The sequence below is a fragment of the Pygoscelis adeliae genome, unplaced genomic scaffold (genome assembly GCF_000699105.1).
Source record: "Pygoscelis adeliae isolate BGI_AS28 unplaced genomic scaffold, ASM69910v1 Scaffold318, whole genome shotgun sequence".
Classification (NCBI taxonomy): domain Eukaryota; kingdom Metazoa; phylum Chordata; class Aves; order Sphenisciformes; family Spheniscidae; genus Pygoscelis; species Pygoscelis adeliae.
In genome coordinates, this window is record NW_008825430.1 from 1,636,459 (window position 1) to 1,663,578 (window position 27,120).

A 27,120-nucleotide genomic window follows, 5' to 3' on the forward strand; every position below is an offset into this window, starting at 1 on the left:
GTGCGTGGGGCTCGGAGCCCCGGGGGCCCCAGGAGCGGTGTGTTTTCATGGCCAGCAGGCGCTCTGCCGGGAAGCTGGTGGCGGCCTTTGCCGCTGAAAGGAGGTGTCTGTGTGAGCAGCTTGTTCAGTGGCGGCAGGTTGCTGTGGCCTGGTGAACTTCGGCTTTGAGTGTGACCAGTCCCTCCCTGTGGAGACGGTGGCCTGTGCTCTGCCTTCCCTCCCCGGTTGATAATGCCGTGGAAAATAGCTGGCTTCCGTGTCGGATTCACACAAAAGCTGGAAACTAGGTCAGAAATCTTTTCTGGTTAAACAAATGATAGTTGTCTGAGGGGCCTGTCTGGTTTGTTTTACAGCCTGCCCTGTGCTCTCACTGCAAGTGTTAACTAACCTTTCTTCTGTTTCAGTTCTGCCACAGACCCCTGTGAAGGTAAACATGTGAAAAACAAACTTTCTCCCCCACCAGCTGCAACTTATGAGCGTAAAACTTTCACTTGTAGGAATTCAAAAAAAGAAGCTGATCTAAACCTGGCACAGGCTCGTATGAGAGACCTTGATGCTCAGCTGAATGCGAAGGAAGCTGACTTGGCGACAGCTTTGAATGAGAACCGAAGTTTGGAGAATGCCCTCTGTGAATTAAAGGATCAAGTAGTCACTGTAAGACTTGTTCCTGGAATTTCAACTTTGCTTTTGTTCCTGAAGCTATTTCTTGTTTTTCCCCAACTAGCTTACTGAGATTTGAAAGCAGGGAAAGACTTATCCATGGCAGTGACAGGTGGACAAAAAAAATTCTGCAATCTTGCTGAAAGCAAATGCTGCTGATAGTTGGTCTGTTAAAACTTCCACCTGTTGTAGGTACCTTTAATTCTATTCTATGGCCACAGTAGGTAATGTTTCTTGTTCTAAGGACAAAGTAAATTGAAATGTGTTGCACTGCTATAGCTCCTGTAGCATTCTCTAATGTGTCAGCAAAGGGAGCATTTGATAGACCCTGCTTCACCGTGCTTAAATCTAGGCAGAATAAATAGTTCCGACTACTTTTTTGTAGGCTCTTGTGCTACTAAAATGACCTCTGCTTGAGTTGCTACTCAATGCATTTCTAAGAGCATAGGTTTTGTATCTTCATGCTTTAATGTGATCATTGAATAAGCTAACTTCAAATTTTTAGGATAAAAACTTAAAAAACTGCAAACTTGTATCATTAAAGCAGCACACTCCAACACTGGAAGTGTATAATAGTTTGTTAACATAATTAGGCTGTATTTGGAGTATTTCATTTGTTAAGCATCAAACAAATGATATTGGAAGTTAGGGAGAAGTTTGGAATACTTAGTGTTGTGAAGGGGAGGAATGTACATGGATGGTACAGCTGATTCATCAGAAGTCTACTTTGAGGAATCAAACTTAGCTGGTGGGATTGTGGGCTGCTCTTTATTTGCCTTGTGGGAAATCTGGTCTACATAACTAAATAGGATTCTGTTGCTGATATGCTGGATCCCTCTGAAGTAAGAACTTAAACAGAGTAACCAACTTCACTCAAGCAGTGTGTTTTGATTGCTGTGGGAATGAAGTTCAATGACCTGTAATAAGTTGACTGTCTTAGTTTGGAAAAATGACCTCTTAATTTTGATTACCTGATGTGTGTCTCTTCTAGCTGAAGCTGTCACTGGAAGATACCAAAAAGCATCTCCACAGCGAAATGTTGAGGAGGGTGGACCTGGAAAATCATATGAAAACTTTGCAGGAACAAATGACGTTCCAGAAGCGCCTTCATGAAGATGTATGTTTTAGCTTATTAACGAGGATTTTTTTAGGTGTCCATGATCCCTGGATGCACTTAAAAGCAATGTTAAGATGTGCTTTATCCTTAAAAAGGTAACTAGCTGAGTCAACCTATGACAGTCCACCAGCCAATAAAATCTACCTAACTAGGAAGACTTCAAGAAAGTACACAACCTCATGTTAACTGGCATAGTACCAGTAGGTATCTGGAATATGAGATAATTTTCTCAGGCTGCACTTCTGAAGGTAACTACAATCCCAATATACTACTTTGTGTAACTGAAAGTGCATATATTACAGTTAAATGATTCCAGATGTTTGCTAGAAAAATAATCGAAGAAGTTAAATCTCCTTTAATAAGCAACTTATGTTCCCTACTTCCTTAATACTTATCAAAGGTGTCTGGTAACCTTTGTGTGAAGTCAGTACATAGAACTAAAAAACATGTGAATGTAAACCAACTTCCTTCTGACTGGAAGGAATCTCAAAGTGTGTGGTTTCAGTGACAGAATTCCAACTGCTCTAACCAACTGCTATTTTTGAATAAAACAAGAATAGGTGAAGTAACAGTGCTTAAAGAAACTGAAGTATATATGCATGTGCTCTAAGTAAAGAAAAGCAGAGAAATCCATCTAGTTCAAAGAATTAGTCTTAAAATTAAATACAAACTACTGCATTTATTAGTTTAAGCGGTGTTGGCAGTGAGGAAGCAAAACAACCCAGTGCAGCTAGCAAGGTGGAAGTATCTGACCTAATGGATGAATGTCTAAGATCTGAATAAAGATGAATTACTGTGCACTCAATGATAAATCTGCTTCAATATTGAATGACTTGTTAAGCTGCTACAGTAAGTTCAGTCTCAAATCAAACTGTATTGGCTTGCTTATTCTCTGAGAAACTTCTTCTCCTAGGAGCTCAAGGAGACAAAAAGAGTCCATGAGAGCAGGATAGCAGAAATAGAATCTGGCCGTCAGAGAGAATTTGAGAGTAAGATCTCGGATGCTCTGCAGGGGCTCAGAAAACAACATGAAGAACAAATTCAAGGATACAAAGAGGAGCTGGAGCGAACATTCAGTGCAAAAGTGAGTCTGTAAAAGATGCCAATAAAACAAAGCTTTCGTTCTCTGCACCTTGATAAAGTCACGCTAGCATAAATAGCTGACTGATGGAGCCCTTGCATTCAGTGCAGAGCTTCTTGGCATAACTTGTTACGGAATTCTGACGCAGTGTCAAATTTGACAGTAGAACTTCTACGAACACTTGGTCCAAAACAAAACTGGATCAAGCATAAATACTGTCCCTTTGGGGAGCGATCAGGAATGGCTAATGTAATGAAGTTGATCAGAATTCAGACTTCTGACAAATCTGAGAGCCTGTTTCACAAATTCAGGACCAAGGTATGCTATGTTTGTATTGAGCAATTTCAGCATTATTGAATAAAACTTGATCTACTGATTATAGTGTTACTAAAATGCATGAAATAAGGTATTCTTACAGTTCTACAAGACCACTTTTAAATGTGTGAGTGTAAATGACCCTTTCCAGTTGCCTAGTACTGGATAAGGGGGAGAGGGTAGCTATGAAGTAGCTTGGCAGTTTGTCTTCCAGAACTGGTCTGTCACCTCTTTCCCAGCATTACCCACCTATGCAGGAAAAGTAATACTTTAGGCTTATACTGTTGGTAGGTAAGATCCCAGGGGTTCCGGGGTTGGTTGCAGTGCACGGTATTGGTATCTTAAGCCTTCTTTAATACTTAGTGCAGAATCCCATGATCTGCTACTTCTCTCAACAAGTACATGTGTTCGTTTCTTCCTGGTTTTTCCGGCTTTCTCTATACTCCAACCTATATGCCAACTCAGTGAATTCCTTTGGATGCTTCTGTCCAGGTTTCCACTGGAAATTCTGTGAGTGCCTCTTGTAGGAGCATGGTTCTACTTTATCCTTTCTTGCAACATCTCAAGATTGAATTGCTCTAGAAATAGCTCAGTGCTGCTTATAGTGATGCAGGAACTGCTTAGTAATAGAACTCCTGCGGAAGAGCAATAGTTTGACAAGCACACCTAATGCCATGTAGCCCCATGCTTTGACAAGCAGCTTCTCAACATATTGTCCATTGTTCTTCTGGAGAATCAATTTACTTAATATCTATACAAAGTCTTCATGCATCTGTAACTGAAATATCCTAATCCAGCAATTTTCACTACCTGATTATTGCTGACTTTTTTTGACATTCATGTCAAACTTGTGTAAACCTCCCTGAAAAGCAATGAAAAGCTTTCTGACCTGGACTATATTGGTATCTGCACACTTAAGTAAAACATAACTACTTCCAGATGTAACAGCTGGAAATCACTTGGTTTTCCTTCCCTATTTAAAATACGTGGTCATAAGCAACTCATTACTAACAGTGACTTATCCGTAGATGGAGAATGCCCAGCTATCTGCAGCAAGAAATAGTGACTTTGCCAATGCTGCTCGGGAGGAGCTGATGGAAACAAAGCTGAGAGTTGATACTCTGACATGTCAAGTTAATCAATATCAAAGCCAGGTACTATCTTTATTTGTATATCCTTAGAATTATTTTCATTTAGATACCCAATTCAAAACACTGGCCTCTCCTCTCTAATCTTCAGTTACGGCTTAATTGATTTTTTTCCCTCCCCTTAATTTTAGAATGTTGCTTTGGAGAACAGAATAAGGGAGCTACAGGAGACACTGGATTATGATCGCGATCTCCATCGAAGGCGTATGGCTGAAAAAGAGAAAGAAATGGCACAAGCCCAGCAGCAGGCACAAGCACAGTTGGAAGAATATGAGCATCTCTTAGATGTGAAACTGGCTCTAGATCTGGAAATAAATGCCTACAGAAAGATGCTGGAAGGAGAGGAACAGAGGTAGGCTATGACAAGATCCTCATATGAGGACTTGCTTCATCCAAGATCTCTATGCTAATTAACCATATATTCTTCAGAATGTGGAGGAGGCAAGAAATAAATATTAATGTGATTAGTGCCACAATTTAGTTCTTGAAGCATAAGCTTCTGTAGATGGTATTTACATCCCACATCCACCACATGGTGTAGTAAGATGAAGTAACTTGATAAATGCAACTGATAAAGTTCAAAGGTCCATTAGATATCCCTCCCTGGAATCAAATATTCTCAAAGCTTTGTGCTACATCCTGGAGATGTATCAAAGACCGCGCTCAAGTTTCATGAATGAAACTGGGAAATTGTATCCACTCCCAACTATCCAAACACTGCCTGGTGAGAACAACATGAACTCAATACATGCTAAAAAGGGTCAAAAACTTAAACTACTTCCACTGAAGATTGTGTCTGTAGGAACTTTAAAGGAATACTTATTGCAGTTGGGAATCTTTACTTATCGACATAAGGTTGCTCTGAACTCTAGGGCTGGGGCTGTCTTCCAAACTTAACAAGCTACTTAGCTAGTCTTGCCAGTAAAAATAAAATCTTATATTCAAGGCTTCACGGAAAGCTTGGATATAAGAAGCTGTTAGGCTTGGCTGTAGTGGGAGGATAGGAGTGAGAAGAAATAAGCACATCATATATTCAAGTGAATGTTATCTGACTCCTTTCTAGACTAAAGCTGTCACCCAGTCCATCTTCACACAGCACTGCAACTCAAGCAACAAGCCAAGGGCGCCGGTTCCTGCATGGGAAGAAAAGGAAAATGAAAGAAGCCAAAAAGAGAGGGCGTAGTGCTGGATTTAAGACTGTTCAGCATGCTTCATCCTCTGGAAACATATCTATTGAAGAAATTGATGCAGATGGGAAATTTGTCAGGCTTAAAAACAACTCTGATGAGGTACTTCTCTTCATTCAAGTCTGCACGGCCTTCACTGCAAAGTATGACTGCTCGTGAACCGACTTGTAGCTTAGTGAGAGATGACAATAGGGAAGGATGAAGAGATGAGGGAAGAGTACTGCCAAACTAAATACAAACTGGGAACTTCTCAGCTATCCTGGCTGCTGTCAAGAGAAGACTAGAGACTGACTCTTTTTTTTTGTACTGCAGGTGTTTTGTTCACAGGGATGTCTGGGAGGTGCTTTTGGGGGAAGGCGCACTGGGTTCTATGGTGCGGAAATCTAACACCTTCAGTTGTTTCTCATCAGATTCAGGCTAGCACTATCAGAAGTACTACTTGTCCTCAAACTAAATAAGGTGCTTAGTAAATTGGATAATGACAGCTTCTTATTACTTAGAAATGCTTAAAACAGCTAAAAGGGTGAATAGAGCTGACAGTATCTAAGCCATGTAGAGGGTTTATCTGACCAATTATCTAATTCTTGGACTAGTTTAGTCTGCAAATCCAGAATTATTAGAATTAATCTTCAGAGCTCCAAAACTTGTGGCTGGTAGCTTAGTTGCTTCAGCCTGAGATGCCTTAAACCTTCACAGGCCACTATGTATGTGTTTATATATATATGGCCCAAGTTGGTAGATGGGTATGACCACTTATTAGAATCTTCCTGGTAAAGAGCATCATGATCCCCTTTCAACAGAAGGCAAGAACAGATGTGCCTAAACTTGTGGGACTAAGATTAATCCTATGGAAGTACTGGGAGAAAACATAGGGAGGCTTTAATGGAAACTTGAAGGCTTCCTCAAAATTGATCAGATGTTTGTACGCTACAGGAGTGGGACTAAAACTGACCCTTGAGTCAAAGAACCTTGCCACTTGTAGGATATGGTGTTGGTCAGTAATGCTGAGAGAAATTTCTTGCCCCACAGGATCAGCCGCTACATGGATGGGTGTTAAGAAGACATCTTGGAAGCGTGTCAGATGTAACATACAGATTTCCTTCACGGTTTACTCTTCAGGCGGGCCAAGTAGTTACAGTAGGTAGTGGTTTTGTAAAACTTACTCAGAGCTCTGTTCTTGTTATGTTAGATAGCAATAGATTCATGTCATAAGGAAAACTAAACTGGTACTGCAAGTGCCTAAAGAACTAAAATCCTTATTTTGTGGAGAGGGAGATAGGGAAAAGTCCTTGCAACAACTTGATCTGAAGTGACAATTAAATTTTCTTTAAAGCTAGATCTTGAATTGAACTTGGATCATCCCAGATGGGGATGTGCTGTGACTATGAACAGAATCAATATATTCCAGCTTACTCTTAGGGGTTCCCCATACTCCTGTGATTTGATACAAGATTTGATACAAGTTGTGCAAAGACTTTTACTGTTGCTAAAAGCTTTAGTCCACTACAGTTCAGCAATGCTGAGCTCACAGTTTATGGTACTAAGCTAAATACTAGCTCTAAAATCATACTCTAAGTACGCTTAGATAACGATCAAAGAGCCTAATTCTACACTCTGCACTCCAAACTCCATACAAGCTTGCTCAAGAATCTGTGAGTGACTCCAGGCTAGAGGCTATCTTGTATACACAAATTGCTGCCATGAGTGTTGCTGTAACCAGACATATACTGGTCTTGGCTCTGGCTCAAATACTATGCATGTCTAAGGAAGGCTACCTCTACATCAGGTAGAAACTGTTAACAGCCTTTTCTGTGCTAACTCTTTTACAGTCTTCAGTTAAAAAAACATTGCCACCATTCTTAGTTCTTTTCAGGACCTACCAACCTGCCAGGGATCACAGTAGTTCATGTTTGGTATTGGAGTACTCAAGAGTTGTGTATGTTAGACTGAATCCTAATCTAACTACAAATAAGATTCTTCAGCAGCTCACTCTAAATCTGTTGCAGATCTGGGGTGCAGCTGCTGGTGTAAGCCCAGGGCCTAGTGATCTGGTCTGGAAGTCTCAGAAGTCTTGGGGAATTGGGGATAATATTGGTGTTACACTCATCACAGATGATGGTGAGGTAAGTGAGATATTAGGACAGTAGAAGCTATTTACTGCTAAACTTGTTTGATGTGCTTTACTCTTGAGGGTTCTTGGTGGCAATTCAATTGTATTCTAGGAACTCGCAGAGCGGAAGATAATGCATGTACCCAGAGGAGAAGAAAGCAGTGAGCAAGATGATGATTATGAAGAAATAACTGGAAGTGAAATGGAGTTTCCATCTCAGGTAAGCTGCCTGAAGTTTAAATACATGCTATCAACAGAATCATTCAATGGCTGTTTCTTTTCATTACTGTATGAAAATACTTCCCCAAGTACTATCCATATCCTACAACTCTTAACATTTTTCTTGATGTCAGACCAAAAGAAGAAGAAAAAAGAAATGTTGTTTGGTTTCATGATAGTGGCTCCTGTGAGCATCCTTAAGCAGGTGAGATGGTAAGAGTCATGCTTGTCACCTCATAGAAAACTTGCTTCATTAATAGTGCTGCAGTCTCTTGTCCCACATAGGATGTAGCTTGCATGGCTTTGCATCAGAAGTGGAATTGATGTTTTGCTTATTCTCTGGTTGAATAGGATCAAATAGTAGCATTGTTTGGTCTCTTATTACTGACACACTGAAAAATACTAGCTTTAATGTCTGTTCTATCTAAGCATCTGACCATTAAAAGCTGTTACCCCAAGAAGAGAATGCAAACACTAACTAGAAGTATCTTATTTCTGTGGGATGAAGTGACTTATCTGAGACTCCAAACAGTGTCCCTGACTTGCTCTTAAGATAAATTCACACTGAAGAAACCTAGTATTTCCATTCTAAAGTATTGAAAGGCTGAAATCAAAGTTCTTAAGTGTATTGATTGCCTAAGCCCCTCTTAAGTTCAAGCATGAGTTTGAGGCACTTCTGTTCCAGCTCATTTCCAGGAACTATTTTTTCTTATTTTACTGTGCAAAACAAGAATCCCAGCCTTGCTTCAGTCATAAATACTCCCTTCAATACTTTCCAAGTGGAACTTCAGCACAGATGCAGGTATGCTAATGGAGTTAACACAGTCAAATAGAATAAGCATGTTTTGCCTTCGATACACTTACAACCCTTTGGCTACAACCTGCATGCGGTAATGCCCTGTGAAAGACTCTCTAGCCCTTCCAAATGGCTTTTGACTGACCACATGACAAGTCTGAACTTCTGCATATGGGATGCTCCTAGTGTACTTTGATGTACTAGTAGTCAGGTGTCTTTAATTGCTCAAGTAGTCTAAACCAGAACTAATAAAGGGCTTTAAATTGGTCATAACTAGACAGTTTTATAGACTGTACTTGACTCGGTTTGTTTCTTGACTTGAAATAGCACCAAGTCCCCCTTCACTAGTACAAATGCCGAGGCCCTAAGCACAAGGGGGTGCCTAGCTACAAATTCATTCTCTCCCTCCTGCTGACACAGCATATTGAGCTACCACAGCTCTTGCTAAAACTGATCCTACACAGTTACAAGGAGGACTTGCATCTTGCTGCACCAGGTCTTAAAGCCACTGCCATTTCCTAGGTATTTTCATAATATATCTGTCTGAAAACTTAACTTAAAAGTACCTTAGTAGTGTCTTTCTGAAGAAAATGTACCTGAGAACAGGCAGTTACTGCCTGCTGCTTGGTGCTTTCCTTGTCCTTCTTTCAAACAGAAAATCTGGGTAAATATCTATTATTATAATACCATCTGGCTTAAAGGATGTTTATCAAAGTCTCCTGACTTAAATGCACATTCTTGTAATATTTTCAGTCTCTCACTGGAGGAGGGTGAGACCCTGTTAAATAGGCTATTGAGAAAGGTTCTATAATGCTGTTCTGGCCTTTGAGCTCTTAATGCACAGCGTACACCAAAATGGTTGAAGTAACACCAGTGGAAGCTTTAGGCTTATCAAGAGACTTACTGATACAAGCTTCTTTTCACATGTGGAGTAGGGCCTCTCCAAGTTTTTTTTAAAGGCTCTTTATTTGAATTGACTAATAATATCGCTTGTTTGGCAATCAGTGATGGAAAGCAAAAGTAACTTTTTTCCTTACACCTCTAATCTGTTTTATCAGCAACTTTACAGTACAGTTGTGTGCCACTTATGGTAAGAATCAATTCTACTACTCCCACTCAAATGTTAATGTCATTCCTGTCTGCTGAATTCCTGTCAAACTTTTCATTAGTACCTATATGCTTCTGCTGCGTTGGTAGTACTGAAATAAAGGCAGCCTAGTAAAAAAAACAGTTAACTTCTTGCATGTAGTAAAATGATGCAGAGAAAGCATGCTGTGCTTTAAAGGAAGGCAGGCTTTCCATGGCTTCTGCTTTTACCACCCTAACTAGGGTAGCATGAATCTGCATGCCAGTTAAATTTTGATGCCTCAGAACTGAGGCACTGATAGATAGTTTGATGGCCTTTCATTAAAGAAGGCATAGGCTCATGTATTGCATGGACTGAAATTCTTAAGAGCTTGGTGGTTTTCTTCCCCCACCCCCAAACCATCTAGTATAGTTAAAGTACTGCCCCTCTTGAAAATCTGCTTTGCTTTATTAATAAGTAACTAAATCTACAAAACACTAAAAACCCACCACCGCCTGTATGAGGATCAAGTAGGTGACCAGCGATAAGTACTAAGTTTGTACATGTGCTAAGTAGCCTAATGTATTGATGTTTTATTTCTGCAGCAAAATGAGGATCCTAGCTGTTCTATCATGTAATGGGGACAAAGATGATCACCTGAAAACACTTCTTAATCCCAGGTGACAAAGACTACATGTGTTTTGGTATCTTCTGCAATATATGAAACTTGGAATTCACATCTCCCATCTGACCTCTTTGTAAGAAACACTGTCCGTGACATGATGAAACTTCCTACCTTCTGATACTGGACCCTGTCCTTGGATTTGCTGATATAAAGAGCAGTAGAATACAAGCTCCATGTGAAGCTACTCCTACTTTAACACAAGGATCTGTTTTCCATGACCTGCTGAAACAGAGGAGGGTACACAGTTTACAAAACTTCTGAACATAAGCCCTGGAAGGATGCTAAATATTTGACAATGAGCATGAGGCTGCCTCAGCTTTCTCAATATACTATGTGGTGTTTCTCCAAAGGTAACTTCTGTTTCAAGCTGGAGTGGGAAACTGCATGGGTCAGATCGCACCCTAGCTTGCACCCTGACCAAGTCTGAACTTGGCTGAAGTAAAACAATATCCTGAAGAGCGCCGAGTGTCTGAAACACTTCCTGCTCAGATCCTGATGCTGAAATATATGGAACTCTGCTCTAGATCACTTGCTAGAGAACTTCCTAGAGTGAAACATTTTAAAATTAAAAGCAAGTTGTAAAAAAAATTCTTGTCTGTTATTAAATGTACTGTTTCTGTATTCTAGCACCTGGAAATCCACCAGTTTCAGTATTGTATGTTCCTAGACACAGTATATCACAGTGTAGCTGTGTCAACCTTAACTTGGACAGATGTATCCTGTAAATGTGAAAAAGCATCTCATTCCAACAGAGAAGGTACTGTAACTAGCAATATTAGCATTCTGTTTGAATGGTCCCAACGAGCCAGCTTTCTAAGGGGCTAGAAAAAAACATGCTGAAACAAAAATCAAAACTAGAAAGCACCGACTGTAGTTAAAAGGTACCTCAGAAATACCTGCTCTTAGAGTCCTTAGCTCTGCCCAGTCTGCGGTACTGCTTTGTGTGTGTCTAATAGGGCAGTTGGGGGAATACTGTCTGCTGGCCAGTATGTAACTTGCTGTAAATTTAATAGCTCTGTAGTTCATGCAAAGCCTGACCTACAACCCTGAGAAACCAGGCAGTCAGCCTCCGGGGCCACTGCATTTAATTATTCTTAGCCTCCTCTTACTAAAATGCTTACCTGCTGGCTCTATGGTAAAGAGAGGGCCTTGATGAGCCGTGTGAAGTATGCTACTCTGCAAGAGCATGAGGGGGGGTGAGTAGCTGAAGGGGGAGGAGCAGCTGAGACTGCAGATTTCTCCGAATGCTGGAACAGTTTTTTTAACTGCCTCTTACCTTGCCAAAGTATTCGGTTCTGAATTTAAGACCTGTTCTGTGTTAGGATGCAGTTGTTAAAGTGAGGCTTTCCTTATATGAGCTTAAACTCTTAAGTTATTTAAAAATTCTAGTTTTGAGATATCAAGAGTAGATAGATGCTGGTTTAATAAATAAATACTTGCATTTTAGTAGATCTGAATTCTTGTTGTACCTTACGGCCCACATAAAAATAGCTGCTGCTATAACCTTGCTCTATTTATCTTGATTTCTTAAACTTTTTTAACTAATTAAAGGTATTTTTCATGTATATAAAAGCAGTCTTGGACTTTAATATTTGCAGGTTAAATAATAAATTTGTTTGTTCATTGATCTTATTTGAGTGGCTCAAAAGACTTTGAAGCAATGAAACTTGTGTGTTTAGGGAAGATTCCCTGCAGACTGAAGAAACCTTCAGCTGTACCCTGTGCTGCTCTGTTTATATTTATCACTCAGAGCTGGACTGCTATGAACTTGATTTGAGAGGAATCTTCAGTATTTCAAATGAAACCTCTTCATAGCACAAGGGAAGAGGATGGTATTAAGATTTGAACAAGTGTACAAGTCCTGATAGGAAATAATGTTTGGTGACACCATCAATGGTCCAGGAAAACAACATCTATTTAATTACACAGCCTACTCGACAGTTTCTGATGAAACTTGTTGCAGCATACTGTCTTAAAAAGGCACATATTAAAGAATCAATTCTCTGCTGTGAAGAGAGATACTTCATCCTAATCATAACAGTATAGTTCTCTTGACTTGCTTCCAGCTTACTACTTTTGCAATGGCTACTTCTGTTAGCTGAGACATCTATTGCAGCTGACCAGGAGCTCTATACTAAATGGCAAGCTGCCTACTGTAAAGCGTATCAAGAATTCAAACCTTTATATATATGTGTGTGTGTGCACACATGTGCTGTATAATTCTTTCCTCTAGGGAATTCTGGTAAAGTGAAAGAGACATTTCAATGCCTCTTTTCTTGCCTGCTGCGGAAAGATCTCTCTGATAAAGGGGGGGAAAAGCAAAAGCAGCTGTGAATCCCAAACACTAAAACCTTTGAAAGTTGTCCCATACGTAAGTACTTTCATTCAAAAACTAGGCCAGGGCAAGTTGCTGCTCTAGTAACTACTAGGTACTTGCCCATGAATTTGGAAAAGGGCTGATGAGTTTTTTTCCTCTACATGAGCAAGTCCCAATTCTGGGATTATGTGCCTTAAGTAGCAGGCTGTGGCCAAAGCTGCAAAGAATAACCCTCTACTTCTCTTGTGATCATTGCACAAGCCAAGGCCAGAGATGAGAGAAACCGGAAAGCCATGGTTTTGAGAGCCAGTTAGGGGCTATTTATGCTTCTTAGATGGAAAAGTTATGCACCTGTGACACACGTGAACTTCTTTCCTCTCTAGGGACTGCTGTTTCAACTGGACCACAGAACCCTGATGAAGCTGGATTCAAGCCAGTTTGCCCATAAAGAGTTCAGCTCCCTTCTCATCACTCTCTGTCTTATACAGAGAGCAACTGGCAAAAGATTACATGTTCCTCTGGGGCTGCTGAATTTTTTGGTCATTACTACATCTGTGTTTGTTTACTAAACAAAGCAGGAGATGGCTAACAGAAAAACAAATTAATTCTACCTCCATTTCGATAGTAATTAAGATGTCTGTCCTTCATTTTGAGGCTTTTTTTGCATATTTTTTGTTATAGCGTGTCTTTCCTTCTGCACCTAGTCTTCTCTTTCTCCTCCAAGGGAGGGAGAACATCCCTTTCAAATAAATGAAAGAAGTAGAAGCATATTGACTTTCCATTTGTTTGCAGCAGTCACCAGTGATACTCACCTATTCACCTCAGTGGAGTTCTATCCAAACCCTGCGGAGCTAGGATCAGTTTGTACTTAGTTCAAAGGAATTTTTCTCTTATCCTCCTGCTAGAAGAGAATTTTAACAGACATTATAAATGCTACACAAGCAGTAGGGAGAGAGCAAGATTATTAAAATTCCAGTGGCTGACGTGTCATAAAACTAATACTTTGGCTTTATTAATGCATTTTTAATGTAGCATTGTTTTCTTCACTGAAAGCTGATATATTTAGCAAAAGTGACCTCCAGCTCAAAAACAAATGCCAGAACTATAGGAATAGAAGCAGCAACCACTGTTCTTATCCCACAGAAATATTTATTCAGTTTGGTCAGTAAATTATAGGAATTTTCAATGCTGAGAACTTGTATTTAATACAACAACATCATAATATTGACAACAACCACTTTGCCTTTTGTCAACATACAATGTGAAACATGGATTAACTTGCTCACAATAAATTACAGCATGATAGATGAAAGGAGCTCAATGACATCAGTAACTTAGGACCTGGTTACAGTTAGCCTCACTTACAGTATTTTTAAAAATGGTTTTCAATAGTAAAATCATTGCAGCCAAAGATTAAAAAAAAAATCCACATACAATAATAGCAAGGAAATGCATTTTTGGAGCAACAGTGAGCTACCAGTAAACACTTCATACAGTGATCTTCAAGGCACAAAGCAAAAAAACTGGCTATGGGTTTTTTTGCAGGTTGATGAAGTCAGGGAAGGTAAAATTTTTTTGAATATAAAATAAATACATTTTAAAAAGACGCATACAAAAGTCAGTAAGTCAGTCAAATAGCAAGGCTTTCACAGAATGCCACACTGACAGAACATTTGTGAATCCATTTCAGTCATGAAATCACGTTCACAGCTTGAATGACACAATCACTGAGGCAAGGGAACCATCACTTCAACATAATTGATGGGGAAGAAGCCGGACTCTCCGTTTAACATCCCCTCATACCAATTCTCATCAATCTGATTGGTCAAAGTTATGATGTCCCCTTCCTTAAACCCAAGCTCGCCTTCATTTTCTGGCTCAAAGTCATAGAGAGCTTGGCAGCAAGGCTGATCCATGTGCATTGAAGAACCTGCCCCAGTGACAGAAAAAAAAAAACCCAGCACATATTAATAGAGCTTCCCAGCATCCCACCAGCCACTAAGCATAAAACAATGGGTCAAAACATGTAGCCCTGCTGTCATGCATTCCCCCCACAATAGTTTTTCCATTGCTTTCCATTGCACCATTACCATCTGGTGCTTCTACATACAAAAAATAATACTAGTGCTAACTAGTTTAAAGCATAATTCTGTTTCTCCCTTAAGTTCAGATGCTACTCTGTTTTCATTCCTAGTTGCCTTCCCTTTCAAAAGGATGTTTATCTCAAACTGATAGCTTGAGTAATCACGGTTGTCAAAATCAGTGTGGTCTTCTCTTTGGAGCGGCGGCTAGAGGAATTGCAAGGGTAGGAGTTGAGGAAGCTCCTCAACTGGGCCAGCTTCCCCCAGTTTATGTACCGAGCATGACGTCCCATGGTACGGAATGTTTCTTTGGCCAGTTTGGCTGTGCCCCCTCCCAGCTTCTTGTGCCCCTCCAGCCTTCTCAGTTGGTAGATCATGGAAAACTAAAAAGTCCTTGGCTAGTGTAAGCATTACCTAGAAACAACTAAAACATCGGTGCGTTATCAACTTTGTTCTCATCCTAAATCCAAAACACAGCCCTGTACCAGCTACTAGGAAGGAAATTAACTCTATCCCTGCTGAAACCAGTCAACAGGAAAAGAGACAAGTCATCATTTAAGCAAATTGCACTGCAGCACGCTGCTACTGTGTGAATACGTACCGGGGCCAGGGGCTCGGAGTCAGTCCTACAAACACACACTCACAGCCTGGAGGCAGCCACCTGGATTTTCACCCTACATGTGCCTTTGCAGGAGCAAGGCTTCCAGCTGCTCCTGCGTTAAGGCTTCCACCCTCACCTCACTTGAGCAGTGACAGTCATTTCTGGGTTACTGCTCCCAAGTTCACGTGTTCAAACCCTTTGTTGTACACATCCTTCATCTGAACTAAAGCAAAGGTTATGCTAGGAACAATGGTGCCTGTCAGACTATTTTTACAGATGAAAACAGTTTCCTGATACAGTATCTGGCTGTTCTTGTGACTTATGCTGTTTGCCCTGCTACAAAGATCTTCATTCCAAATTACTCTTTCAAAATATTAATGGCACCATACGCAAACATAGTAGTAAGTACATATATTTACAGGAAAACAAGTAAATATAAGCATGGAGTACAGAACAGAATCACCATTAGCAAAAGAAGTTAACCTTGTAAATGCAGTCACCTTTTTTAAAGATAGGGTGTTAATTGGCTTGGATTTGTGGTATGGATACATTCATTCATTCATATTTATGAATAACAACTTATTCTAATAAAATGGAATCTAATGTTCAAATTGTAAAGCTTAGCCCTGTGGCCAAGGCCTAGCCAGGGGTTCAACTGAAGTTCAGCCGTACCAGATTTTTAAAACCATATAGATCACATCCAAGTAAAAGTCTGGTAATTTGAAATATATTTATAAAGGAAGAATAGGAGAAAAAATTTCATGCTGCTACCGTGTAAACAGTAGTAAAACACATTATAGCATGACAACTCTAGAACACTCCAGTACTTACATTAAAGCAGTTAAACCTCTTAAATACTAAGTTATTCAGGTTGTCTTATTTGCAACGTTGCAACAATTCTCAAATATTCTAGTCTTGACCCTCTCTCCCAGCTATCACACATGCTAATCATGCAATCACCTTGAATAATGGTTTTTGTCTGGGTAAATCTGCACACAGTCAGTAATGCAATACAGATATAATAGCGAAGATGTTAAAAATGCATGCAAAAATGCATTTTAATCTGCTAACCATGGTAATGTGTAGGAAACTATTGAAAAGTAACTGTTCAGGCATTTTCTAGTAAAAGGGATTAGGAGAAGTCTCTTAAGGAAACCAGGTGACAACTATTCTGGTGATTGGCACATAGACCAGGTGAAAGCATCTTTTTAATTGGCAATAATACAATCAGGGTAATATTTGAGGTGAAAACTGGGGAGTAGGAATTACTTTTCTATTTTGTGGGTACATTTTATCCTTTATAACAATAAAAGAGAGCTTCTATTTATAACAACGGAAGAGAGCTGTCAACACAGAGATGCCCCTCAGCAAACCTCCCCAGAACGTTGCTGTGACAGCGTCAGACTAGTCCTCTGCCTGTAGAAGGCCTGAGGTAGTGACAAAGTTTTACAAGAACAAACTAAATCACTGCTAGTCTAATACAGTGACACAGATGAAAGTGCAGTTCTGGACATATTTTTGCTGAAACAGTCCAAGCAGAAAAAAGAAGACGAGCCACACTTTCCCAACCAAAATGGACTGATTGTGTTCAAAACCAGCTGAGTTCTTTTCAGTCTTTGCCAAGGTAGAACTGGTACCAGCTCACTGGAACTGCCAAAGCAGAAGGCAGCGCTCTGAATAACTGACAAAGTTCCTTGCTTTCACCAGCTGCTCCGATGGGGTTAGTTTATTATTGCAAGCCAGTTAATTTCTGACAGTAAGGTACCCGATATGAGATGGATCACATTTGGTTCATTTTAAGCTCCAAAGAACCGAAAAGAAATGTCTGGCAGCCTGGAAAGATTTTTTAAATAATGGTCACAGCCAGTACAACCGGTTTCACTCCAGGCTGTAGGATCAGTCAAAGCCTCCATTAGAGTCAGGCAGCTGCTGCTACTGTATAATCCAATGAGACAAAGCTTCCTTGACAAAGGTAATGGGGGCAGCACTGCCTGACAGTCTGCACACACACTGTTTAACATCACAGAATTGGTGACATGATTCCAGCCTTTTCCTGTCTATTAAATACTTGCACATCCTCTCCTGTTGCAGAGACTTAAGCTGAAGAAATTGCACTCTTTTTTTTCTGCAAACAGGGTTTATGTTAATTTGCAACACCATGCACGCCTCCTTAATTTCTCCAGTTGTGGAGCTAAACTGCCACACTTCACTGTCACAGTCAAAGATGACTTGTCATTAATCTCCAGACCACTCAAACCTGGACAGCACAAATGGAAAAAAACACCACAAAAACAGGCTAAGCAAGAAGCTGTCTATGATTTCTGGAGTGTTACGGAATGAAACCAGAATGTCATTCAATGCTGGTTTGTTGTTTGTTTGTTTGTTTGCTTTCCTCAAAGGGAGTTACTGCCTGTACCTGCATTTACTTTGTCTTCTATAGCATGTTGTATACATATGGTAGCAAAATTATACTTTAATAATCACAACCTGGAAGCTTGCTAAAATGATTAATCCAAGTCTCCTCACAGTTGAAGCAAGTAAACATTTAGATGCTTATGTTAAATTCTGGCACGTGGCAACCAGACCCCTTTATTTCGTATCATAGTCAAACCTGACAAACAAAAAGAATGAAAGGCATGACATAACACAGCATTTAAAGAGAGTTCTAAAATGAGCCAGATGATGCTCATAGCCTCAGCTGACTAATGAGGATAACAATGAATTAGAACAAAACCACAGATTTGTTATCTGTGCTTAATCAAAGGAGCTAAATAATTCACAACATTAAAATGAGGTTTCTGTGAATCTAGCCCTGCAAATGTGTGCAAGCCATTAGTAGTAAATAATCCCCACGTGTTAGGGACTGTACAAAGGAAAAGACTATTTCTGCTCCAAGAAGCTGATACTTAACTTGAAAAGCTATGGTGAAACACAGGAAAAGCCATTTCAACACTCAGAACTGGATTGTGGTAGTGCTGAATGTCTCACAGCTTACTTTGAACTGTCCTGTTGATTTCCATGGGTTCGGTGAATACTAAGATACTACTTACCTTGAGTGACAGTACCAGAGAAATTGAAGGTCTGCATTTTGACAGGGTCAATGTGTAAAGAGGGGAAATTAAGCATGAAAGTGCTTGTTTGTGTAGGATGAAGAGAACAGTTTTCTAAATGAAAAAAGAGGGTGATCATGATGCTATCCCCCCTATCACATGGGCACCTTAACAACATTTAGCAGTTTTGCTTAGAGCCGCCTGGTTCACGTTTCTAAAACACAGACCATAAATCTGATCTGTTTCATGACTCTGATTTTAAATAGGAACAGAAAGTTTTCCCCATTCACAAGCAGGGCATACTGACCCCACTGCAGCTCCACAGAAATCCATACGGGTAACTTTTGAGTATGGAACAGGAAGAGAAAGAAGACAACGAACAATGATTTCACTGATGGTTGCACCTGCTGGGGAGGTAAGCACGGCATCCATAGCTTCTTCAGGAGGAAAGAAACATGATAAATGGTCTTTCTGATACTATTAGCGACACTAAGCATAGCAACAATTATTAAATATATCCCATTTCTCCTTTTCATCTCTTTCATGGTTGTTTTTTTTTTCTTCTCCACTCTGACAGCACTGAGTGAGCCAAGTAGTAAGTGAAAAACCATCATTTAGTGATATGCAAGCAGTTGATGCAATAGTGCATAAATGGAATCAATGAATGGAAGCGTCTCACTATTTCCTTATCTTAGTGATCAGTGGTCATTTATTTTTTCAGTTCATTCACTGAATTTTAGCTCATTAAAACTGGCTTTTTTTTGACTAAGTGGGCTGGAAGCAACCTTGAGAAGTCATCTAGTCTGCCTTTCCCCCAAAGGCAGGATTGATTACCCTTAAAGGACATCTTGGATCAATTGCTTCATGGCAATGATAAACCACTGTAATACGTGTGCTGTTTTATCTCTGGTTTGACACACTCGTTTATATACAAATGCTGAATCTGAATCTCCTTTCTCTGCTGCACATGCAAAGCAGAAAAAATAAAGCCTATATAACTTGACAAGTAATTGATAGGGGCCTAGAAATTTTATGCTGAATTTTTAATAAAGGTTGCTATGTTTTTGCAACTTTCATCCAGATGTGTTGTGAAAATAACTAGAAAGTTATTAATTGCTGCAAACATCCCCAGTGCTTTGAATGAAATGTGTCCTTAGGACACACGTCTTAGGAACCGGTGGTCTGAATTGAGAGGAGTGTGCAAAGAGGGGGTTGTCTCCCTCAATCCCACATTTGACAGCAACACAAAACTGCTCTTAGCATTTGGGCAGCATGGGGACCTTCACTACACACCCTCAATTAACTTGAAGCACAAAAGAAACAAATCGAGGAATAAGATCTTGCCGGGTGGATTTATGCTGCCAAACTGCTGCAAATCCCCTTCAGTATGGACTGTATAATAGCTTCATCTTGAGGCAGAGTGCAAGAAAATTAGAGAGACATTAGAAGGAGCATGAAGTTACAGCTCCAAGCTTTATTCTTTCACCTTTAGTTCTCTCATTTCTCTCCCAACAACCTTAAAAAGGAACAAGACTGGAGGGAAGAGGAAATTGGAGAGTGAGGAAAAAAAATAGAAAGAAAAAAGCTTCAGAAAAAGATCCTAGATACCATGCCAAGTAGAGAAGGGAACCTTTGGCTCACTGCTTCCCCTCTATTTTCCTTACAAATAATGTTTATGGAAAAATTTGGCTTTTTCATTCTCTTTTCTTCGCGTATTGTTGTCTTTTGTGTGGTTGGGTTTTTTTAATTGGTCTTCTCTCATCACCACTGTAGCCATTAAGGAGATAGGGCAAAATAATTTTATTCGCGAGATGAGGAAAAGCTATTTGAATGAGTAGTGTAACCTTGCTAATTATTATCATTCACATAACTTTCAAGGGCTTTCAACAGTTGATTTTTTTTTGTGGAATCAAGGCCTAATCAACGGAAAGGATCCTACTCCCACACCAATAGGTACCCAAGTATTTCAGTTCATAAATGCACTCACTTTGGTGCATACTTTACGGGAGAGTAAGGGTGGGAGTCATCTCTCTGAATTTTACATGGCTAGGCTAAGATCCTGTACTGATCATTTATGGTCTCAGACTGTGGAGAGAAACCAGCATCTGGAGATATTCCAGTCTGATCTAACACACCCACCTTAGGCATCTGTCTTTGCAAGAAATGAACTGTTTTCTGCAAGTGCCTCTCCCTCTCTCTCCTCCCACCCTCTGTGGCGATACAGACAACTTAAAAGGCCAAGCAGAATGCCACACCTAAATTTCAGACGGGTGAGAGACTGTTGAGAGGAACCCTGCTTCACAATTCCATTTCCAAACCTGGGAAACAAACTGGAGTCAGGTGCATAGATACCGATGCTTCATGGATCCATTGTTCTCATGGTACAAGGAATACCTCAAGCAATAATCTGGCAAAACATCTATCGACATGTTAATTCTGTGGCCACAGACTTACCTGATGATTTTATGGAAGAACTATAGGCAATCCCATTGTGCTGCTGATTATCACCAATTTCCGGAGTTGTAGTTATTACAGGCTTTGGCTTAAATTCACGTTTAGGCCGACTAGATGCTACATTTATTCTGGAACACAGAAAAGAGTGGCAAGAGATTTACTTGAAGAAAGAAATACTTACGGAGCTCCCACTCACGTCCAGTGCTTTGGTGTCTGAAAAGTGGGGGGAAAAACCTTCTGCTGTTTTTCTTTTTTGGCTTTTTTTTTGGGGGGGTGGGAGGGGAAGCAGTGCAGGTTTATTCACTAAAAGCTGCTCAATTCTCATGCAGTATTTGAATTTCAGCAAGTCCCTATTTTATTTAATGCTTTGGTGCTGCTGACAGAGGCATAAAGCTTAACAGCCTGAGTTTGAGAAGTGCTGAGCATCCACAGCTGCCACTGAGTTCAGCAGAAGTTCCAGGAATGAGCTCTCTGGAAAGCTCAACTACAAATGACATATGCAGAAACCCAGCCAGGACAGAGGCCCAGGGACTGCATCGCACACATTGCCTTTTTATTAGAGAAAATGGGAAACAACCATTTTGGTCAGCACAACTGTCTCAACACCTCTTCCTGTATGTGCATGTGGCCCAGGCTGAGACCTCCTTGTCTCACTGGCCCCTCCAGCTGGGGTGGTGCAGGGTGTCTACAGACACAGCTACCCCTATGCTAATACCCACAGCCACCACGTCCACCCTGAGCTCAGGAAAGCCCCAAACGGTTACCTCGACTCTGCGACTGTAACCTTAGCCTATGCTATGGTGACACTCAAGTCATTTAGGTCTCCTGTTCTCTGAGTGACATATGACAAATTAACCACAGCAGCATTTTCTTCTTCTATTAGGATGACACAAAGTATCTGGGCCTTTCATAAGTGCATTATACCACAGCCGTGTTCCTAGCCAGCTGGCTATTCCCTTACTTTGCTGCAGAATTTTGTTATACCCCTTAATCTCAATGAAAATAGGCCAACTTCTCAGCAAAGTCTCCAAAACACAACGCAAAGCATGCAAGTTTAAATAAACCTACAAACAAAAGGAGGCTGTCCTGATTAACCTCCACAGATGTGAGAGAGAGATTCTGCACACACTCAAAGCTTTCTGGGCAGATCCTGCATTACATTAAAGGCTCACAGCACAGCAAGAAGTTGCCAGGTGGCAACAGTTTAAAGCAATGAAGTCCACTAAGGCACAGAGTGCAGCAAATGTGCATCTGTGAGATGGTGCTACAAGATCTGTTGCTTCAGTGACTTTTCACACTCATGAACCTCAGCTGCAAGAGAGGTTCAAAATTTTCTGATGGGTTCAGTCTTACCGGTTTTGCAGCTTGCTCTGCAGATCCTCCAAAATTTCTGTGGATTGTTTATGGTAATCTAGTGCTGCTTCTACAAACACAGCCAACTGGCTAACTTGTTCTACCTGAAATACAGAGGGGAAAATAGTTGTAAGGAGCCTGCAGTACATTCAGCTGAAGGAGAAACAAACAGATCATTCAAAACAGACCTGGTATCTCAAAAGACCATGATATCTTGTGGAGGCTACTGAAAAAGAGCATATGTGATTCTATCAAAGAAATCGCCAGTTGGAAACCGAACAAAACTGAGGTGTAACTTGTAGTTTGCTAACTCAGGGCTGGGTCCTTGAGTCATTTCCTTTCACAATGTGCAAATCCCTTCTGCTTTCAACTTCCAAGCCATCTGTCTGTCAACACCCAAGCCTGAAACAGTTAAAAGGACATGACCCCTTAGCAGGTGAAAGTGGAGCTTTTCTGATCAGCAATGTTGGAAGAAACTACACTGTGACAGCTCTTATGACTCAGACCCATTAGTGTTTATTAGCAATGTTTACAAACTGCAGTTCTGAAGTGATCTGGACTTACCTCACTAGATGGCAGCATTTATAAACCAATAAATGAAACATGATTTATCTACTTGGATTTAAAAAGTTTCAGCCAATCACTCAAAAATATGAATGCTGAGGAAAGGGAGAATGTGAAGGAGAAAGAAAAATGAAAATATTTTTATTCATGAGGTAACAAATAATCTCATTCGCCTAACAAACTGAGAAGTTCAAGCTGTACTGTGGATGGAGCAGTAACAGATATTTATTTGTCCTCTTCCTTTAAGACAGCATTAAGAGGACCGACCCCAAGAAGTCTGACATGTTTCCATTCCATCAGGATGTCTTCAGACATTGGATCATAAGAAGGTATCCGAGTAAACTTTCTGCGAATGTTTTATGGACCCATGGCAATTTTGTGCTATACTTTGTCTGTTTTTACTCAGTTAAAAAGATTATTAGAAATTCTGCCGGGACTCCAAGAGAGCCAAACATTGTCACATAGCATACAGAAATGAAATGCACAGAACCAAATCAACAGCTGGTACAATTCCATCACAGTCAAAAGAGAGTAATGTAAACCAGCTGAGGACAACACACAAAGTACCTGGGGTCTGGATGGGGTGGTCAGAGAAAATGGATAGACAAGGACTGTCCAAGCAAGATGACTAAGAGCCAGGAGGGACATGGAATTGTGGATTAGGAGGGGGGAGAGAGACTGGGACAGAGCCAGAGAAACTTGAGGGACTAAAAGCCACTTAAGCAAGAGGAGCCTGGGACTGGCTGAGTGGGAAAGGCAGGAAGATGGATCTGATAAGAAGTGCATGCAACAGTCTCTATGAGGCAGGTCTGGAACTAGCTGTGCAAAAACCTGAGAAAGAGATGTGGATCAGGACTGCGTCTGGGAAAGGCACCTGGCAAGACGGTTGGGAACCAGAGAACAGAGATTGCAGGGCAAGGAGACCAAGAAAGGGTGACATATGGGGAGCTGGAAAGGATGGGAAGTAATGATTGCAGTTAAGATCTCTGCAAACCCAGCAAGACAGTCTGGGGTTAGACAACAAGGCCGTAATGAGAAGTTTGAGGAGGACAGACAGACTGGGTCAGCATGGAAAATGGAAGGGAAGGAGCACAGAGTTTTCTAAACAGAAACAATAGAAAGTGGATATGGAAAAAACCTCAAAGGGACATCCAGTTCACCCCCTCCCAAAGGCAGAATTAGTTATACTAGAAAGTACAACTCATCAGTTCTCTAGTGGCTCAGCTACACCATTTTAATCCATGAACTGTTTTATCCTCAGTTTGGTGCTTTGACTAATGATAAACACCATCTGAAACATTTCTCAGCTGCTTATGCAAGGCAGAACTATAAAACACATACACTGCAACCAGGCAATTGGTAGAGCCGACAGCAGAACAGTGTGCTGAAGTTGTTGATAGAGAACGTTACATTTTTTGGTGCGCTCATAAAGCAGCAAGAGGCTTACTGACTTATACACTGCTGTAAGAAATGTGTCCCACTCACAAACAGTTTAGGAGCTACAGGCTAGTTTATAGCTGGCCATTACATGGGTGTGCATTGAGGGAGAAGTTGCTCGCAGTTAAATACTCCCACTTAACAGCTCCTCCTTGTTGCGGTTTGCTTACAGAAGACAGCACACCTCTTCCTTTCCAAGTGCGTTTTCTGTGATGCTACATCTACAGGAGAAGAGAAAGCTTTGGAATAGGCCCAGTTCTCTTTTCCTTACAGTTCCATGCTTACATGGGAGAAAGCACATCCTGCTATTCCTCTGTGTACAGACAGGAGAGGGGATTATTCTGAATGACCACAGCTGCTCCTTATTTAGACATAATTTCATGATGGACTTGGGACTCTGAGCCAAAGTCCAGGTACTTGAGCGCAAGCCACAAACAAACTCTATGGAGTAATTTTCAGAGCCAAATAGTAATAATAATGATTTTCAGAGGTAAAAGCATCCAGAGACTTCAAATCAGCAGCAAAGTTTTGACTGTAAGTGAGCTACAATTCAGAAAGCGCAGGGTACATACCCTTGCTCATAGTTTCAGCAGCTGGTGTGTGACTATGTTATCTCCCAACCTTCTCCCTCCCACTGATCAAACTGCATTCTACTCTCAGATAGTTCATTGTTTGTAGACTATAAAACTACGGAAGACCTCTGTGACAATTTTGTCTGAGCCACTGTATCTCCAGAAGAAATTCCTGAATTCCTGAGTTCTCCAATTTACTGCTGTGCATTACGTGTCTGTCTCTCACAGGAGATTAAAAGAGGAAAGAGGCACACTTTCTGCTTTCAGACCTTACCTCCTATGAAGGATGGGACAGGCTTTATCCAATCCCACAGACATTGCCCTCCTGGATGTACTGCAGCAAACAAAAATGCAGGACAGACTTACATCATTTTCTAAGAAATTGAACATGCTTCGTTCAGCCAGTTCCTTTGACTCTTCAAATTTTTCTACTGCTTGTTTAACTTCTTCATCTGGTATCTTTCCAAGACGCTTCTTTTTATAATCATAATCCAAACGGCGTCCTTCTAGTTTCTTCAAGTGATGCTAAGTAAGACAGAACATTTATGAGGAAGTCCAAACAAACACATTGTGATTTAAGGAAATTTCAGTTATGGATGCAAATATAGAGATATGCAGGATTGAAGGAATACAAGGCTCAGAGATTATCCAGTCCACCCCTTTGATCTATGGCAGCAACAGGTAAGTCTAGGACTGTATACATGAATGAAATTTTAAACTGTGTAGAGTTTAAATAAACAACCATTTATTAACACTTGGAGAATTGGCTACCTTGATTTACTAAACTTAGGCATCCAACTCATGGACTTCACTAAATGTGCAACACTTCAGATTGTCTAAATGAGAAGCAGGATCCAATCTAAATATGTGTGTGTCCCCATATTCTACATTTAATTCAATTTTACCTCTTGAATTACTTGCAATATGACAGCTAAAAGTAAAAGGGTTATTTTCCCCTCTCATTCCATAAGCAGTGCTCCAACGAATCTTGTATTCTTGCTTTCTTTCTTAGGCGTCAACTTGACACTTCTATCTGATACAACTACAGAAGCTTTTCTGTTGCCAAAAATCATGGGACTGACAGACTTACAGAATGGACTCAAAGTGACAGTACAAAATGCTCATTAAAACTAACATCAAACAATCTCTTTTCATCAGTTTAGAACTACAACTGAAAACAGTTATGTATCATAGGAGGCAGCTACAGACATCAAGACATTATTACTATCTTTTTGCTATGCTTTCCACATCCATTTATATGTAAACAAATAAAATAACTCTCATTTCTGCATTTCATCAGGGTTTTAACTTGCTTATTACTCAAGTCTATTGAAATCAACAGACTTGGACAGAGACTGCCTGGCTTTCTTTGAATTGTCACATTGTAAACAAAAGCACTGAAAAATTTAACTCTAAAGGTTAGGAAGCTGAGGAACACATTTTTATATTTTTCCTATAGTGGCACTTCAACATTTTATGGATCATTTTTTCAGATCATTCTGTGATTGTCCTGAATAGGACAACTTTTTCAACAGTTACATTCATCCTCCATTACAATCAGCTTTAGGCTGACAGACATGGCAAGATAGGATAATCAGTCACAGTAAATCACAGCCCACTCACATGTTCATAAGAATTAATAAAAATGTCGGTTAAAATAAAATAGCAGAAAAATAAAGAATATAATTTTCTTCACTATCCTTCTCGTACTGAATGTGCAAGCAATATAGCAAATTGAGTAAGTTGGACAAGTGAGAAATAGCCAGGCATAGATTTTAAGCAGATTTCATCACTGTTTTGCTAGAGAGACAAACTTAAATGCAGTGAAATTTATTTACCTTATTGCTTTCAAGAAAAATAGCTCAGGGAACTACAGTTTGATTGACTCTGATCATTGATAAGTGAAGCTTTACTCTGGAAAACTTACCCCAATCTCTTTTAAATCTTTGTCCTGCAATAACTGTAGAGGATCAATAAAATTTTGTTTGACATTAATATCAAGTGAGTCCTTCACCTCTGCCATTTGCTTCATACTCTCACCAGCATCCAGTAGCGCAAGGCCTATGGTAAAGAATAGGCTGCTTATACCTCAATATATGTAAAACCAGAAAATTTGTCTTATGAAACAGCTATTTCAAATAGGTATCTTTGTATCTGCTGCAGGCCCTTGGAGAGTAAAAAAAAATAATGTAAGCTATGCACTTGCTTGTCCCCTACAGAAAACTAGAAATGGAAAATTTTTGTTCCAAATGTACTTTCTTTTTTTTTCCCTGATGCCCTAGGAAAAAAAATAATACTGCTTTCCCT

General features: G+C 40.2%; 2 protein-coding genes across 4 annotated transcripts in view; one reads left to right on the forward strand and one right to left on the reverse strand.

Moving 5' to 3' along the window:
- The first annotated feature begins 516 nt into the window (after positions 1–516).
- LOC103922724 (lamin-L(III)-like) lies at positions 517–11,305 on the forward strand. The gene is made up of 11 exons (XM_009330905.1): positions 517–654; positions 1,652–1,777; positions 2,691–2,861; positions 4,202–4,327; positions 4,453–4,673; positions 5,385–5,610; positions 6,538–6,645; positions 7,515–7,631; positions 7,731–7,838; positions 7,972–8,050; positions 10,305–11,305. The coding sequence occupies exons 1-10, from the start codon at positions 541–543 to the stop codon at positions 8,011–8,013; spliced, it is 1,359 nt and encodes a 452-aa protein (XP_009329180.1). The 5' UTR covers positions 517–540; the 3' UTR covers positions 8,014–8,050; positions 10,305–11,305.
- A 2,530-nt stretch (positions 11,306–13,835) lies between these two features.
- The window catches only part of SH3GL3 (SH3-domain GRB2-like 3), an 18,282-nt gene continuing 4,997 nt past the window's right edge, over positions 13,836–27,120 (reverse strand). The window contains exons 4-8 of one of the 3 annotated variants that reach the window (XM_009330906.1): positions 26,741–26,874; positions 25,180–25,338; positions 22,241–22,344; positions 20,888–21,015; positions 13,836–14,631 (exon numbers count right to left, since the gene is read on the reverse strand). In XM_009330906.1, the coding sequence (XP_009329181.1) occupies positions 14,426–14,631; positions 20,888–21,015; positions 22,241–22,344; positions 25,180–25,338; positions 26,741–26,874 (731 nt within the window). In that variant the 3' untranslated portion in view covers positions 13,836–14,425. Of the gene's footprint in view, positions 14,632–20,860; positions 21,016–22,240; positions 22,345–25,179; positions 25,339–26,740; positions 26,875–27,120 lie in introns of all 3 variants that reach the window. The other 2 variants (XM_009330907.1, XM_009330908.1) reach the window with 2 other exon arrangements.